Source organism: Paralichthys olivaceus, chromosome 2 (assembly GCF_024713975.1).
Source record: "Paralichthys olivaceus isolate ysfri-2021 chromosome 2, ASM2471397v2, whole genome shotgun sequence".
Classification (NCBI taxonomy): Eukaryota; Metazoa; Chordata; class Actinopteri; order Pleuronectiformes; family Paralichthyidae; genus Paralichthys; species Paralichthys olivaceus.
In genome coordinates this window covers 18,756,720-18,774,288 of record NC_091094.1, presented here as the reverse complement: position 1 = coordinate 18,774,288, position 17,569 = coordinate 18,756,720, and the positions used below count along the sequence as shown (strand labels likewise).

Sequence of the window (17,569 nt, the reverse complement as noted above, 5' to 3'; positions counted from 1 at the left end):
GATATTTAAGGTACATGGTTACAGCTTTGACGTTTGCTGATCCACATTTTTTACTCACCAGCATCTTAGCCTTCTCTTTCTCTTCATGTGCTTTGCCTTTCTCAATGATGAGGGTGGGCAGCAGCTCATCCAGGCCTGTGGTTGCAGCCGACTCTCTCTCCCTCTGAGCCAGACTGGCCAACTGCTCCTGCACCAGAGCCTGCTGACGCTCAAAGCTGAAGCAGAGGAGGATGAGAACCGTTTTATCTTTTGCCCTTTTATTTATACTGCAAAGCTCTTTCAAACGTGACACAGAATATACCAGTCGGGGGGGGGGCTATATATATGAATATGTGATGCAGATAAAAATGTCAGACTGTTTTTGCTGCCAAAGCAGAGCGAGGAAAAGTAGTTAATGTGAGAGGAGCTTAGTGTGAATAGAATGTTCATTTATAATTCTGAACAGTTTCAGGTTTTTTGTAATAAAAGACATCAGAGGGTTTTGTTTTTATTTCTATTTATTCTCTGTCTTCTCATGTTATTCTGAGCTGCAATCATGGAATAAGAGTATAGGCATAAACACTGTCAGGAATCAAAGAATAAGTTTTATTTAAAATAAAGCTATAATCGTTGTGCTATATTTATTTAGTGTCATAGTTCCCTTTTTTTAAAAGCTCTGTTTTAAAACCAGAGTGGACACATGGAAAAACTGAAACAGATATCTATTCATTATCTTCATCATCATCTATTATTATTTTTCACTTTGTCATAAATTCTGCCCTGAGAAATTACCATAAACCTTAAACATGCCAAAAAGGTTACTCTTAAGATACTCATGACAGTATATAATCATTCCAGTGGTGGAGCAACATGCCAGACAAAGTAAATCAGTTCAGGCAGTGTTGACAGGTCACTCACCATGTGTATATTCCCCATAAACATGACACATTAGCACCAAGTGTTTGCTATGTTATACATCTGACACCTGGACTGTGTTGACCAACAAGGCTCAACTTTGGATATGTCAAAAAATATATTAGGATCTAATGTTCTGCAAAATCTATAATTTACCAAGATCAATTTGCAATAATAAAGAGAAATCTCATTCCGGGTTAGTCAATATAACTGGACTATTTTAATATACGATAAATATATATACTTTGCATGTCCAGTCAAAAATTGCAGGATACCAACAGAAAAAGTTCTGTGACCTAGACATGAGCACCTACTCTTTGCGCAGCTCTTCTTGTATTTCCGTGATGGATGGTCCTGTTGGTTTTGGACCTAAAATTCAAACAAGATGAACATAACAACTAAGAGGGAATTACAATATGGATCAGTTATGAGGACAGATGAAACTAGGATAGCACTCAGTAGAGCACATAGCTCCACCAAGGCCCAACATTCCCTTTACAAAACCACTTCTAAATTCACCAGACCCACATTTTTACTTGGATCTGATTCGGCCTCAAATTTTAAACACTCAGAAATATTGGTCCTGCAGATATACCTGTTATAATCAAATCAAGGAAAATGTTGAAAAACGCCTTAATCTCACAATGTTAAAGAAAGTGAAAGACGTTACTGGATTACCCTCCTGAGATCTGTATTAAAATGTGATGGGTTCTTCCTTTCATGCTCGAACCCTCCAGAAGATTTCCTGGAAATCAGTTGAGTAGTTTTAGTGTATTTCTGCTTACTTAACAAAAAACAAACGAACATATCAAAAAATAACCACATCGTAAACAAATAATAACTGCTGTGAATGGTTATGGTCTGTGAGCATGGCAACTTTTTAACAAATGATGTGTTCAGCTGACTAGAATGAGTCCAAAGTAACAGGAAAATGTAATTTGGATTTCATTCATATATATTTACATCATAGTTATTTTCATCAAATAACAGAAAAACATTTGTGAGGCAGCATCAGACTGAAGAGATATTTGAAAAAAAATGAGCACATGACATAATGTTCTTACGATAAAGATCCATCTAAAAACAGCACACAGCAGTAGAACTGACCTTTATCCTGATACTGTTCTTATCAGTTGGTTTATGTGGGCATGCACTTGTTTGTCAGCTTTTTAGGTGCAACCAGCACAACCTAATGTAGTCTAATCTGTAATGGTTTTGTAATAAATCCTGCCTACATGAAAGTTTTAATGTTTAGCAGCTGATGAGACTGTGTTGTTCAATTGTTATAGTAGTGTATAGTCTGAGGAGCGGATGAATTTAGCTGTGTTCTAATAAACTGACAGGTGAGTGGTGAGACAGTGGGCCTCCCAGTGGGACGTCTGTGAGAAAGGAAATGTCTCTGAAAGGGACGTACTTGGTTGTGGTTTGTGACTCTCTGGTGGAGACGGTGGCAGCTTGGAGCTGTCAGACCCCTGAGATTGCTTCATCCACCGGAGCACATCCTCTGAGAGCTGGACAGGAAAGTGGGAAAAAACACAGGCACATAAATACACTTATAAAAGGCTTCTGACAGAGATGTAGGACAGTTCAATTCTTAGGATCCTTACTAGCTGATGTTTTGTCCCCTTCTTGGGGTCCACACACCAATCATAATTACCACTTTGCAGTTACATGCCTCCGTCACTGTGACCTTTGAACACTGAAACGTAATCACATAATCTGAAAATCTAGGTCCAAGTGGCAACGGATCAAGAGTTGAATAAATTTCTTCAAGCAGTCTTGAGATTCACATTCAAGGGGCCAAAAACATGTTTTTTGAAGCCACCACGAGCTTGACCTTTAACCATTGAAATCGAATCAATCAGTGAGTCCAAGTGAATTGTATGTAATGAAATTCCTATGGGCACATTCACAGTAACATTACGTTACTGTGACATTGACCTTTGACCCCCGAATCAGTTCATCTTTGAGTCCAAGTGAACGTTTGTACCAAATTTGAAGAAATTCACTGAAGCTGATCTGAAGATATTATGTTCAAGGAAAACGAAAACATATTTTTGGAGGATACCATGACCTTTGACCACCAGAATTTAATAAGTTCATCCTTGAGTTGAAGTGAATATTTGTACCAAATTGGAAGAAATTACCTCAGGGTCATCTTGAGATATTGCATTCATGTGAAAGGGAGATGGAAGGCCTCTGGCTATAGACGGCCTCTGGCTATAGACGGCCTCTGGCTATGGACGGCCTCTGGCTATGGGTGGCCACCGGTCATTGCCGGCGCTGAGACAAAAAAACCCAACTTAAAACGCTTAAAGACAAACCACTATGATGTTAAAGTCTATCAGAACTGGAGAGTCTATATGTCATTGCCCTGCTAACAACAAAATCAGAATTGCTGCATATAAACAAATAAAATTAAAAAAAACACCTAATCAACATCAATCACATCTTTCTGAACTCAATTTATACGCAGGCCTTTTCCACCACATTCTTATTCCTGAATGTTCCAACTCATAACCACACTGCAAACAATAAATGTCCCTATATAAATACATATTAAAGGCATTTCCTACATATCAACAGATAAATACATATATCTACATATAATCCATATGCTCTTATTTATCACATTTAGAAATAACCCAATCTTTTGACTTGGTAAGCACCAGAATAAAGGGATAGTTCACCGGAAAATTTGAATTTACTCATTATCTTGGAGAGGCGGGTGAAGTGAAGCGAAATCCAATACAGTTAAAGTAACTGGGGACCACGTCTTCATGGTGTAAATGACACTGTTTCAATTTCAAACCCTCGGATGACACCACAGGACCAGTATGGAGGCATTTTATGTATTTTTACGTTGTGGTCACCATTTACTTCAATTGTATTGGATTTGGTGAAACACTGTTTACCCCTGGAACTTTCAAAAGTGTTTAGTGGACTCAAACATTTCACCCACCCCTCCATCGGCATAGTGGTGAGCAGATGATGATGCATTTTAATTTTTCTGTGAACTATCCCTTTAAAAGATCACAGGTAAAGTAAGCTGTCATCCAGCTTGCTGACATGTCCTTGAGCAAGTCACTGTCTTGCCAACCAGCTCCAGATGTGCTGCTGCACAGCTGTGACTGACCTCTGTGACCTCTCAATAGACAAAGAGCAGCTATCTGCACACATGATCACTTCATATTTATTCTCATACTGTACAATGTGCAGGTTCACAGGCGGGACACGAATGCAAATTGGGATTTGTCGATAAAACTGAAGCGAACAAATATTTTGGAAGATACAAAATGAAACATAAAGAGAAAGAATAACTTTACTCTCATGAGGAGTGAGGTATACAAGATTCAAGACCTTTATTGTCATTGTACAAGCACAACGAAATTACGTGACGTCATCCTGAAATGAAATTGTGCCTGTTGATAAAATTGTACAAAGGAAAATATACGAACAAAACATAAAATGTAACTAAATAAATAAAACAACTATATAATAAAATGTAAATGTAAGTAAATCACGTTTAGGATAAAGACCTTCCATAAAATATAACTGAACATAAGTTGAGGTAACAATAGTAGTAAAGTGATATAAATACTCATGATGAATAATAATAATATCCAGTGTACACAGTCTCCTTCACATATTGTTGGGCAGCTGGTTTAACACCTTGTGGGATCATGTCACCTCTATCATTTCATCTATTTGAGTCAATGGTCGCATGTTGTGGTTTCTCTCCGTGGTGACCTGCTGACCTCGGGCTGCGGTGTCGTCTGAGGACACGGGACCTGTCACTGGACACGTTAGCCCGCTAAGCTAACGCCGCTGTTAGCTCTGTATGCTGTGGCTAAGCTAACTCCAACTTCACAACAGAGGACACGTGCGGTTATATTTCTACCTTCACTCCTTCAATGACCGTGACCTTCTCGTCCTCGTCCAGACCGAAGGACACTCTCCTGCTCCCGTTTCCTCCCATGTTCCCCCGCCGGATAGCGCAGCGGTCAGGTAGCGACAGACCCTCCTCAGTGCGGAGGTCACACGGGGACACGCGGAGATGTGAGCTCGGCAGGAGTCTCCTCCACAGACGGTTCTGGTCCCCCCCCCCCCCCCCACAGTCTATGGCTGGTCCACGCTCCCTGAGACAGATCACCCTCAGTGTCCGCAAAGATCATTGGCTGTGAGGAATAATTCGATCCAATCGTTTATTGTCGTGCATCAGAGTGGACGCAGGGCAGATGGGAGTTGTAGTTTTGGGTGCTGTCTGAGGAGCCCTGTAACTTCTCCCTCCAACAGAGAGACAGGAGCTCAGTCCTGTCCACAGCGACAACACCGCACAGCTGCGCACTTTCTGTGCGAACTCCCTGCTCACTCCTGCAATAACTGTGACTGTGCACATCCTAAATTCACATTTCATTTTGCATGTCATATTCCTGCTTCATGACATTGTCTTTAAATGCAAACAACTACTGCAACTTTACACACTTGTCTTTTGTTCACCCTTTGTCATCTCCTGTATTTAGTCTCTTGTTTACAGGCTTATTGTTTGTTCTATTATACTTTACTGTGTATTCTAGTATTTTAATGTGTATCCTTTAGTTGGGGAGTGTGTATAGTTTATACAACATTTTATGTTTATTACATTCTATTGTGAGCTATCCTTATTCTTTGTAACTGTTTTATTGCTACTTCTCTCTTTGTGCAATGCCCTTGACTTGCTGCTGTAACACAATAAGGTCCCAATTTGGGATCAATAAATCTATCTAGTATCTATCTGTCTGACTATCTATCTATATATCTGTCTGTTTATCTATATATCTGTCTGTCTGTCCATCTGAAAGACAATACCTTCCAGAGTTTATTATGATGTCAACTGAGTTATTTCCCCAGATTTGCTCTTGTTAAGTCCAACGCACACTCCCACTGGTCAAATGTCACCATCAGGACTATTGGCTCACAAAGCCAGTTGAGGAATATTGGCCTGGACCTATGCACTAAATTTATTTTCATTAATGTGAAGGTGGATTTCCTCAGAATAATAATAATGACATTGACAAAAACAAGATAATAAATAAAATCAATAAAGATTCTGATTCAGAAACAAATAACTTTGTTGTAGTTGCCAAAAGGAACCTCAAGGTGGAGTCCTATACCACACTTCAATGTGTTATATTGCCAAAGCAACCCACCACGTGGTGTCCAATCCCCCTTAAACAAACACATGAAAGATTCTATGTTTTATTCTGATGCTCATGCAATGCTCATCACATTGCATTAATACGACTTGAATATTATACAATCAATGCAGTTAAATTAAAAAAGGCAATTTACGTGTCATTTGCAAAATGATTTCACAAACAAACATCTTGTGTATCCATAGTGCACTTCAACTCCACATCAATGAACTCATGTCGTAACACAGCATACTGATTTCCCAATCACTATTCCATTTCCAAGTAATACAGCAGGGTTCACCAGCACTCCAATATGAATATAAAATATTTTAAAGAGGTTGGTAAATACTGTATTTTCTTGGTAATATATCACTTCTTAACAGTTTTTCTTTATCATGATGAAAAAATAAATGCAACCCTACATTTTCTGCAAACAGTTCACCATTATCTATGAACCCTGCTAGCTTAAATACAGTAACCCCACCTAACCAAATAGTACTTTCAGGGGAAAACCAACATCATGATGATCTCATGCGATGTGGCTTCAAAAGAATCAAGTATATTGTAATAATACTGCGTATGACAGGTATGATTTCATGAGTTGAGCCCAGACACAAACGCCTCAAGCTTGAAAAACAAAAACATAATTTCCTGCAACAGTGCAGTTTTTTTATCCTCGACATTGTCTTAAAATGATCTTTCATCCATCACTGACTTTACTGCCTGAGCTGTTATCGCTCATTAGAAATGAGAATTATGTCTATAATAAGCTATATAAATACCACCATTTGATACTACAAAATTGAGCAATATTTTCTTTTTGGTCTAATTTTACCACTTTTCATAACATTCATAAAAACTCTTAAGAGATTAGCAGCAAAATAAAAACTCAACTTTGCATCAGCATCCTATGATGCAGCAGGGAAAGCTAAATTAGATATGCTGATATGAAAGCAGCACAGGTCGGAATTTGAAGCTTTCTGCCCATTTTTTGTTTAAATCACACAAACGTCGACACTTCCTAAAGGACTATGAAGCAAAAAAATGTGTTTTCAGTAGCAGGAATGATTAATCAGGTGCAAAAATGAAAGGAAAACCAAAGAAATAAATAAAAGAGGAAAGACATGAGAGGAGAGAGCTTATGCCTGAGATGCTATTTGACTTGTTAGAGAAATATTCTTGTCTCTGCCTCACAGATGGGTTGTGGTCTGAATGCAAAACCTGCATTTAGGAGATATTGCGGTGACACACATCATGCCAACACTGTCCACATGATAAGAGGAGGAACCGCACCTATTTCAGAAGACAAAGTACACCTATCAAAAGGAATTAGCCTGAATGTTGCCCTGGATAAAGAGGCACAGTGACACAGAGTCACAAATCTAAAACAAGGCAGCGGATAACAAAGTCAGTAGAGATGCTGTTATTCAAAGGCTTCACTGGGAATGTACAGATGCCAAGTTGCCATCAAAAGAATGTTAGATAGATTTGAAAGACTTGGGTACTTAAAATGGGGCTAAAACTTCCTCACTGAAGATGCTGGAATGACAGAAAATGTGATGAAATTAGTCTGAAAGTCCCCAAATCTAAAAAGCCAAAGGAACACAATCAATATGGAGTCTGTCTGTCAGGGGCCACAATCAGGGACAGTACTCAGAGTGTGGAGCCACAGCAGCAATGCACTCTGGCAACAGTGTTAGAAAAACAGTTGCTTAATTCAGTCCACCATTTAAATGCTTAGCAAAGGTCCCTTCTCGTGTGTCCACCTGTCAACTCATCTTGGCCTCAGAGAAAGAACAAGAACCCTTCCTTGATGTCCAAATACTTTGCTCTGCTTTGCTTTTTTTGGCCAACCCCTCTGGATGCCATCCTGTCTAACACACGACATGTGCATAACATTTAAATCCATCTGGATAACCATCTCTCTTCGTCATCCTTTCACGCATTGATAGGTCTCCAGCGGTCAGCTTCAATGCTGTTTATGCTGCTGGAGCCGTAGGGTCCAGAGGCAACATCGTCCAGGTGTGCTCCCACCATGCGAGAGCTGCTGGGACCAGAGCCATCGATCTGTGTAGAGGAGTAGAACAGGCCCTGGTCGGTCAGCTCCTTACGACCAAGAGTTGTAGCCACTGTGGGGGGAAGGTGGACGTCGCTTTCGTCGGGCTCATCTACCTGTGACTTGTAGGAAAACAGGATCTTTGGTTCTGAGCTGTGGGAGAAGAGAAAGAGGTCACATGCAGGAAGAAACAGGTTCAACTGTACTCATGCAATACCAATAATAAGCACTTCAACACTTACAAAGAGCTTGACATGGTTGGAAGAAGATTAAAACATTCAAATATATAACATCAGGGAATAAAATAATACCGAAACTACTTGTTGTTTCTACTTGTAGTTTCGGTATTACTACAAGTAGTAGTTTGAAAAAACTACTACTTGTACATACATATATATATATATATGTATGTTTTAAGAAGTCACTGATTCTGCAAGCCTTCGTTCCTGGTGCTGTATCAAGTGCGGTATTTACGGCATATTTTGTAAGATTTTTTGTACTTACCCAAAGAAGCCTTTGAGGAATGTGACATAGATGAGCGGAGCAAATGTGGAGAAATACAGGAAGGTGGTGACATCCACACAGCTGCATCAGGAAAGACAAAAAGCCCAATCAATAGTTTGCTGATAAAAGGAAACATTTCATTATTAATGTCATATCCTCTCACTTTAACTCTCATAACCATCATGGATCCCATCAAAAAAAACAATGTTTCACTTCCTTGGTTGAAACCAAGCCAAAAAGTGACATTAGCAGAACAATTGACTCAAAATTTCGATTATGCAAACACAGAAAACATTTCTTTATTTAAACAAATATGCTGCTACACACATTGATCATGAGAATGATACTGACCAGAGTCCCTCTATGATTTCAGCACAGAGCAGAGCACTGCCCAGGCCCTGGACCAGGTTCAGTAAGGACAGGATGGCAGCATACACGTAGAAACTCCTCTTAGCTAAACAGAGGAAGCAAAACAAACACATTTTAAAGGACTTGCTTGTCGTGTTTTTTATCGTTTTCTTTTCACCTTTTATTTACTTGTTGCTGCTTTTATGTGTTACATAGCTCTATATTTATTCATTTCATTTGAATGCTACCTTGTTGAACATTACATTCAAATAAAATTAATGTAATGTCTCCACCCAACTAAACGTGGTTGTCTGGCCTCCTTGTCACATTACATCCTGCTGATTGTTATTTCTCTTATATTTACATTTCTTGCTTTGCAGTCAAAGCACTTTGTAAACTCCTGTTTTTAAAAGAGCTGTACAAATTAAGTTTATTGTTATTATTATTCATGAGCAGAAACTAACAGGATTCACCACCAGATTCTAACTCCTTTTAAACCCTCAAAAAACAGAAAAGACAAGGCTGCAAAAAGAAAATAGAGTTTTTGGACAATGTTCTTTAGAATGATTAAACAAAATGATGGAAAGAGGAAAATGTGAACAAAAGAGTAAGAGTTCATGAACCAAAGCCACTGGTTCTGTTACATGCACACTGGTATTCATTGATAATTCTACAGGAGCATTCTGTGTGGAAAGTTTTTGTGGGGCACAGAGTACAGTAAATTCTTATCTCCATTCATAGTTACTTGAAACAGAATAATTACCTTTTAAGATCTAACGTAATGAAATGTGTAACTTACACGGCAGAGATATCCTCTCCCTTATTGGAGTTTTAGGCAAGATCACAATCAAAGAGTACACCTGTTAAAAAAAACACTGCATTGTCAATTAAACTGTTTTAATATATTTGCTCATGTTGCTAATGCTGCAGAGCTACAGGTTACTGACCAGGAAGAAGAAGCTGGAACTGGCTAGCCAGAAGTGGCGTCCTCCGTGGCCGTAGATGTTGAAGTCCTCAGCAGAGAGGTGACTGTCTGGATAAAGGATCTCTAGTGTGCCCTAAAATTAATAATTAAAATAAAAAATAAACATTTATTTGAATGCATGAAGGGCACAATGATAAATAAAGAATTTGTAGCGCAATGTTATCATTATATATCTGTAAAAAAAAATGTGTTGATTTGATCTCTCATCATGTGTTGTTACCTGTGTGATAGAGTAGCCTAGAGCCAGCACAGCAGTGATAGCCAGCACACGCTTTATGCTGGATTTGCTCTCCAGGTGACCTGACAAACACAGAAAGAAAGAGGCTTGACTGAGAAACACACAGTGTAAAGTCATGGAAAAAGGAAACAGACACACCACAAAGGTTTAAAGTTAGAGTGTGTAGAATTTAGTGATATCTAGTATTGAAATTGCATGTTGCAGCTGAACACCCCTCACCTCACCCTCTCCTTCCAAACATGAAAAAGAACCTGTGGTAGCTTTGTTTAGTTTGTCCAGTCTGGACTAATGTAAAAAACATGGCGGCCTCCATAGAGAGGGTTCCCTCGATGTAAATATAAAGTATTTGAATATAAAGGGTCTTTTCTGGGGTAAAGAAAACTACAATTCATATAATTTAGATGAAACGAACTAGAGAAAACATCATGAGAATTATTCTACATTAAATTTCTGCCAATAGTTTCCTTTCACCTAAATCTTACACACTGGACCTTTAAGTAAAAATAAGAACTGAAAACCACATGACCAACTTACCGAAAGCGAGTCCCAAGATCACAACGCTGAGCTCAATAGCCAACAAGAAGAACCGGGTGATTTCCCACAGCACCTACAGAGACAACAAACGTCATGAGAATCCAGTGTGGCAAAGACAAGTTGTGCTGTCACACACGATGACCAAGAACACGTGCTTTACTTTACAGAAGAGATTACACAAAAGACTATTCAATTACACGTTTGCTTTTTTCTTCCAACAGGGCGGCCATGAGAGAGGGCTGTGAGAACATTGTGTCCATCAATGTGACCCTCATAGGGACCTGTCTGGTATGTGAGGAATGTCAGCCATGCTTTTGGCGTTAGACATGAAAGCTCTGCAAAGTCATGCTGCAGTTCATATCACACCCTCTGGCTACTGCATAAAGGAGACATCTGTGACAGGATATGGTGACTGCTACTTCAGCGAGGGTGAAGAATGTATGCTGCAATCCATCACACACAACACGAACAGTATTAGATAGAAGACAGCATTTGATTGAAAACCCTATTAAGTTCATACATCAAATAAATACGATTACTTAGAAAGGAATGCCTCAGTTTAAACCCATTTTCCCCAGATTACATGTTCCTGCAAATGAAAATCTTGTCACTGTCGTTTGCAGTAAACTTGGGAATCTTGTGATGAGTTCAGACAGGGATATGTTCCCAGTAACAGGGAGTGAACAGTATGAACACAGTCCCTCCAAGTATTCAAAATAAAACACGTATACATGAAAGCAATTTTTAAACAGATTATAAAATCAATGAATCTCTATAGAAATTTGAATAATTTGGCAAGAGGAAAACTTAATGCAACATAATGAGAATAATGAGTTAAACTAATAAGCTTATTATTATAATACGCCATTTTCGTATCTCTATAAATAAACCCTAACCAGTGATGTTTTGAATTATACACAAACCAGATATACTCACATCTAGTATAATCAAAGGGATTGATTTAATCTTTGGTTTGTTTCTGTCTGATTGTAACTAAGCATTCAGCTCTGTTTTACAGATCCATTTGAAAACAAACTGACCTGTCAATCTGTTTAAAAGTGACAGCAGGCACCAATACTGTGCTTCGAAATTTGGCAGTGGTGATATTTTGATTTCACTTTTCATTTATGTATGTAATTTACATGTACAGACTTAACCCCCCCCAAAAAACATTTTACTTTACTTTTCCATGCTTACTTTGTCTATGATGGTGGCAGCACTGGATGCACTGACAGTCATGGACACTATGGCCCTGGCGATTCCCACTGCTGCTACAACAAAAACCTAAGAAATACAGGACACAACATGTCAGACGTCTTCTACTGTGTCCTTCTGAAAGCAATAAAAATGGATTAGAATCACAGGCTCAGTATAAATGATAGCAACAATGCACTGTTTAACGCTGGTGACAAAAAACGAGCAGTGTTCCTCTGTTGAGAGCAGAGCTGGGGTTTGTATGTTATCACAGGAAAGATAACCTGAGCAGACAGATGTAGTACATTTTGGAAACAATAGTGTAAGCACCTGTCATGGAGATGGAACAGATTATCCAGCAGAGCAGCATTAAAGAACCTTAACAGTACATTGTTCCTTTGTCTTTGCTGTAAGGCAAAAGTGAAAGTCACTAACAGGTGCATTACCACAAAGGAGTTTTTTATAGGAAAGTCCAAATTTCCTCTGAGTTTTGTTCTGACATTTCAAAGAATAGAATATCAACAATCACTACTGTGCAGCACAATTTCAAGCTTGATTTTAATTCTTGAACTGTTATGCGGCCAGTATATACACCCTTCTTCCAGTACCACTGCACTTTGCTCAAGTACATTTCTCTACTAATAATATTTGTGTCTATATAGATATATATTTTGTACATATTCTCAGGTAACTCTATTTCCTATTTCCTATTTTTTATACTTTCACATGTTCTCTTCTCTTCCTCTTTTTTACTATCTGCTGCTGTAACTGAGAATTTCCCTGGCATGGTATCAATAAAGTCCAGCTTATCATATCATATCTTAACTTGTTACTCTGAATACTGTATATTGGTGTTTGTGTAGTTTGTTTCCTACCAGCAAGTAAAAGGTGACAAAGATGGGGCTAGAGGTGAGTCGAATCTTTGCCCTGGCGGAGGGCAGCTTCCACATCAGGAATACAAAGAAGGCCACATTAGGCACGAGCAGTAAAATGTCCCAGAACCGAACCCTAAGACAGAGAGATGAATGTCAGGGGGCAGACAGTGTTGTGCAGACTGCTGGGAAAAGTAATTCAGTTGCATTCAGCATTAACTGAAAAATTCCCTCTCCAGTATTTTATGCTTCTGATTACCTGGAGTCCCCGATGTCCTCGTACAGAACTTGCAGACATTTGTGAGGCTTGGTGATGTTGGCTTCAGGACTAGGTCTCCAGGTTGGCAGAGCTGAAGTGTTCTCAAACGGCGTGGGCGTAACACTGCCATTGTATTGAGCAAACCTAACCACAGCTGTCACTGTGGCTAGCATGGTGTCGGAGACTGAGGGAAAATAAAATAAGATATTCGTTGGAAGTGATTCTTCACAGCAGCTGAGGCAGTAATGTTACTACACACAAGAATAAGGATGGCTCAGAGACTCTGGAACACAGGTGGTGCCGGTATCTTTCTTTAAATCAAAGCTTAAAATGTACTTTTATCCAACAACAGTCCCCGATTTTACACAATACTATTTTATATTTGTTTTCAAGTTCATTTTCATGCAATTTGACTTGTTTTTTTGAGGGACTTTACAAGTTTATTTGGAGAAGAGTTATATAATAAATGTATTATTATGATATCTTTTCAACCATTAAGGGACTCCTCATTCAGGGGGAGGTTTATCTTATGAAGTGTGGTTTGAAAAGAGAGAAGCTCATTCAGGGACAAGCTTCTCTGAATTCTAAGTGAATATAAAGTAGATCATATAAGCACAACACACAGATTTAGAAGACAGCAGGAGTCTTGTGCTGTTGAACCACGGAAGGTTCCTGTCACAGCTTCCACCACTGGACAAACATTATGTAACACGACTGGCTGCCTTCTGAGCTCTGTGCAGTGTTAACACAGTCAAACTAATCTAACGCCAGCAGCATTTACTTACACGGATTCTACATGACAACGGGAGCACACATGACTCCTTCATGTGATGAACGACAGCACTTTCAGCTCGGGATTCGCAGATGCTAGCTAACGCTGCTACTTCCAGGTTGCTAGCTGTGGTCAGCAGACATGTTTTCAAATTCAAATCCTCCTTGTGTTTGTAACGGAGACAAACACTGCAGCGATAGAGTTGTTGACAGTAAACACGGCTCAGTAAATAACATTAGCCACCACGGGCTCAACATTAGCATCAAAACAAACGTGATACTAGTGCAAGTGCAGTGACGCCGAGCCGACGTAACGACTGGTAAACAAAAACAACATCTTACCGATTCAGCAGGACCGAGATTCAAGGCAGCGACGTGTTGGGAAAGGTTTGAAGAAAGTGTACAAGTTCAGCGCATGCTCACAGTCTGTGCAACCGATCGACACATCGATCACTGATATGAAACATGGCTGTTCCGGATACTTTCGTTCACACATTTCTCCTGCATCAGCTGACACGCTCCAGACAAGCGCGCCAAGTCTCGCGAGACTACACTCTGACGTAGGGGTTCTTTCAGAGGCTGTCTCATAGTGATGTATATTTTTATTATTTATTATTTTTGAGACACATGTTGAATATTTTATTTCAATTTTAGTTAGCCTTACAATTCATTCATTTTATTTTTTTTAATTTCTTTGTTGTTGTGTCATTTCTGTTGTGACTAATAAAGATAAAAAAAGACATCGACTGTATGTGATTCTATCCATAGACAAAAATGTATTAATTTATCATATAACATCTTATTTATTTATCATCATTCCTTTTTTGTCATGTATCCATTGTTGTGAGACCTTACGTTTCTATTTTTATCCATTTATGTGTAAGCAATAAAATGTTTGAATACATTAAAAGCATTAAAAAAAGAGACAATGAGAGTCACATCTCCCAATGATGTAATAATATATACATGATGATAATAAATTATAAGAACTTGCAATCTCTTCATTCATTTATTTGTGTGAGAAATAATAATGACATTTCTAGACAAATAATTTGAAGCACTGTTTTTTATTATAACACAAAACAACCAAAGCAGAAATAAGCAGAGGTTCCAGAAGAATTTATAAATTTATAAATATTTGAAATGAGGGAAGAGTTTTTCTTCTGTCAAGACACATCTAACGGCTCTAACATTCGGTCATTATACAATTCAGATCTGATTCTTAAATATTATTACATTGTTGGTCAATGCAGCACATTTACTGTGAAGTAAACAATATAGGTAATAGAAATGTATTAAGAATAAACAGTGACACGGGCTTTTGGGTGCCCTGACATCATCCTGTACGCCAGGTGTACTGGCTCAGTCAGGTTGGCCTTAAACGTGTACACATGAGTCTTCCCGCTGATGGTGCTGATGTTGTAGAAGCTCAGCCTATGGGTCTTGAAGCTGAGTTTGATCTCCAGTTTACATGACATTGAGGTCTTCTTCAGTGGCACGTTGCGACCCTGCTCAAAGGCCGTCAGCAGGTTGTTGAACCACATCAGACACCAGGAGCTCCGGCTGCTTTCCAGGGCAGAGGGCAGCCCGGTGCGTGCCAGCTTCCCACTGTAGCAAAATCCGATGATCCATGGGGAGCCTTCAAGCTCCACCTCCCAGCTGTGGTCACCTTCAGAGAAACTCTGAGTGCTGAGGACCTGGAAGAAGTTGGTGAACCTCTGAGGGGAGGAGGGGTAGGGCTGTTTTGTAGGGCTGAAAGTTACCGTCTTCAAGTCCTCTGAGAGAACGAGGTTAGGATGGGCCGTTTCCTGGTCAAAGGTTACCTCTGAAGGGTTGAGGGCGCTGTGAAGAGAGCGCTGAATCTCTCCAAGTCTTTTCCGCAGCTCAGCATTCATGTTTTCCAGCTTGGGACAGACTCGTGCAGGGTTGACTTTTGACTTCACATAGTCTTCCTCTTCACCCACTGGTTTTGCCATTAACTCCGCAATGTGCGGTTGCAGGCTTTGGAGCTCGTCATTGAATGCAGTCTCATCTTCTTCAGTCAACAGGGATTCAGCTATGAGCATTGCCCGCCTCAGCTGCTTAGTCAGCTCAGAGGCTTTACTGACTCGACAGACTATCGTGGCCTCACCTGGACCTAACTCCTCCTCAATGATCTGCGTCACCTCCACAACATAGCGTTGTGACAAATCCTTTATCTGCTCTAACAGTTCGGATGATTTCTCTCTCAGCTGAGTATTAGCAGTGGCCACCTCTAACTCCCGTTCCTTCTCTTTCTTCAAAACACCCTCTGCCATCTCCAACTTCAGGTTCAACTCTGTGACCTGAGACGCCAGTCTGAACTTAGGTTCATCCATTTCTATTTTGCCTTTTTTACTGCTTTGTTCTCGGTCCACAGGAAGAGTATCTGAGCTTTCCTGACTCCTGACTGCTACCTGGCCGACGTTAGAAGGGCTGGCAGGGGAGCCAATTTTCACAGCAGTGGCTTTGTAGGTCTCCACCATGCTGCACATTTTGAAGCTTCTCACGAGGGCTGTGGTTCCCTGATAAGATGCCTGGCACTCAGGGCAGCTGTGTTGGTCAAGGCCTTCTCCCATGGTCTGGAGGCAGGCAAAGCAGTAGATGTGACCACAGGGAAGAGAAACCGGCACAGAGAATAGCTGCAAGCAGATGGGGCAGGTAAGCTCCCACTCCAAAGCATCTAGATGACTCATGTTAGGAGGGGTTGCTTCAGTCCCACTCAGAGACATGGGGTCAGGTACTGGAAGAAATGACAACTCATGGTAAGACTTATTAACTAAAGAGTACTTAAAAATAACACACACACACACACACACACACACACACACACACACATATATATATATACCCCATTGAAGACTAAAAAGTATACAAAGTATATGGATATGCCTCTCTCTCTCTATATATATATATATCTATATATAGCTCGTCTTTTTTTATTTATTTATGTCCTTTATTTTAACAGCCTAAAACACAAATCCATACAAAGGACTTAACCTTTTGTCTTCACTGGTAACTTATTAACTTAGTCACTGCTTCTGCATCTTTTCCACCAGGAAACACCAACAGCGTCACAAAGCACAACATGAGGTAACCATACTGGATTGGCACGCTTATAAAGTAGCACTCAAAAACACAAATCTTAAAATGTGGGTTTCCAGGCTAGAACAAGGTCGTAATAACTTGTATTATATTCTGCATAGGGAAGTTAAGCTCAAGGTAAGTGTATGTAATGGCTATGACAGGTAAAGAGCCTCTGTAGGTCAGAAATATTTCTGCATCTGTTTACTTATTGGTTGAGTTTCGATTTCCTGGATTTCCACCAGGAGCTCCAGGCGACTGAGATCTGTTTAAGCAACCGTATTTACTTTGTCAGCGTGACTCTGCTGGCTCTAAAGTCTGATTTCAGTCTAACGTGGCTTTAATTCCGTGTAAAAATAATGACGTTTACGTTATTATTCCTAAACACGTGCGCACAATTTCACACAATTGCACAGCGCAGGTGCGTAAGTGTTTACAGAAGTCTAAATATAGAATGTCCGTCATGAAAAGAAAAGCATAATTAATCAAAGCCCTTCAAACACTTACCTAAAACAACAACAGTCTCGTGTCAACCCTTCCTGGTCTGATGAGGAGTCAATAAAACGCACTGACGCAGACGCGAGCGTTCAAATCCTCAACGCCTCCATCAGTCCCACTGGAGCTTCCGTCAACTTGAA

General features: G+C 39.8%; 3 protein-coding genes across 4 annotated transcripts in view; all 3 read right to left on the bottom strand.

Annotated features, from left to right (window-relative positions):
• chchd6b (coiled-coil-helix-coiled-coil-helix domain containing 6b) overlaps positions 1-5,127 on the bottom strand; it is a 57,192-nt gene extending 52,065 nt beyond the window's left edge. Inside the window, exons 1-4 of one of the 2 annotated variants that reach the window (XM_020086511.2) lie at positions 4,796-5,127; positions 2,309-2,405; positions 1,209-1,263; positions 59-215 (exon numbers count right to left, since the gene is read on the bottom strand). In XM_020086511.2, coding sequence (XP_019942070.1) covers positions 59-215; positions 1,209-1,263; positions 2,309-2,405; positions 4,796-4,873 — 387 coding nt within the window. In that variant the 5' untranslated portion in view covers positions 4,874-5,127. The remainder of the gene's footprint in view (positions 1-58; positions 216-1,208; positions 1,264-2,308; positions 2,406-4,795) is intronic. The other variant, XM_069510277.1, reaches the window with a different exon arrangement.
• A 991-nt stretch (positions 5,128-6,118) lies between these two features.
• Positions 6,119-14,379, bottom strand: tpra1 (transmembrane protein, adipocyte asscociated 1). The gene is made up of 11 exons (XM_020087124.2): positions 14,172-14,379; positions 13,059-13,242; positions 12,803-12,935; positions 11,931-12,017; positions 10,734-10,806; positions 10,182-10,261; positions 9,924-10,034; positions 9,776-9,836; positions 8,980-9,082; positions 8,629-8,709; positions 6,119-8,277 (listed from the first exon to the last, which is right to left on the bottom strand). Exons 2-11 carry the CDS (start codon positions 13,229-13,231, stop codon positions 8,007-8,009), a joined length of 1,173 nt encoding a protein of 390 aa, XP_019942683.1. The 5' UTR covers positions 13,232-13,242; positions 14,172-14,379; the 3' UTR covers positions 6,119-8,006.
• A 501-nt stretch (positions 14,380-14,880) lies between these two features.
• On the bottom strand, positions 14,881-16,579 carry trim107 (tripartite motif containing 107). The gene has a single exon (XM_020086379.2). The coding sequence runs from the start codon at positions 16,577-16,579 to the stop codon at positions 15,125-15,127; it is 1,455 nt and encodes a 484-aa protein (XP_019941938.2). The 3' UTR covers positions 14,881-15,124.
• Positions 16,580-17,569: the final 990 nt, after the last annotated feature.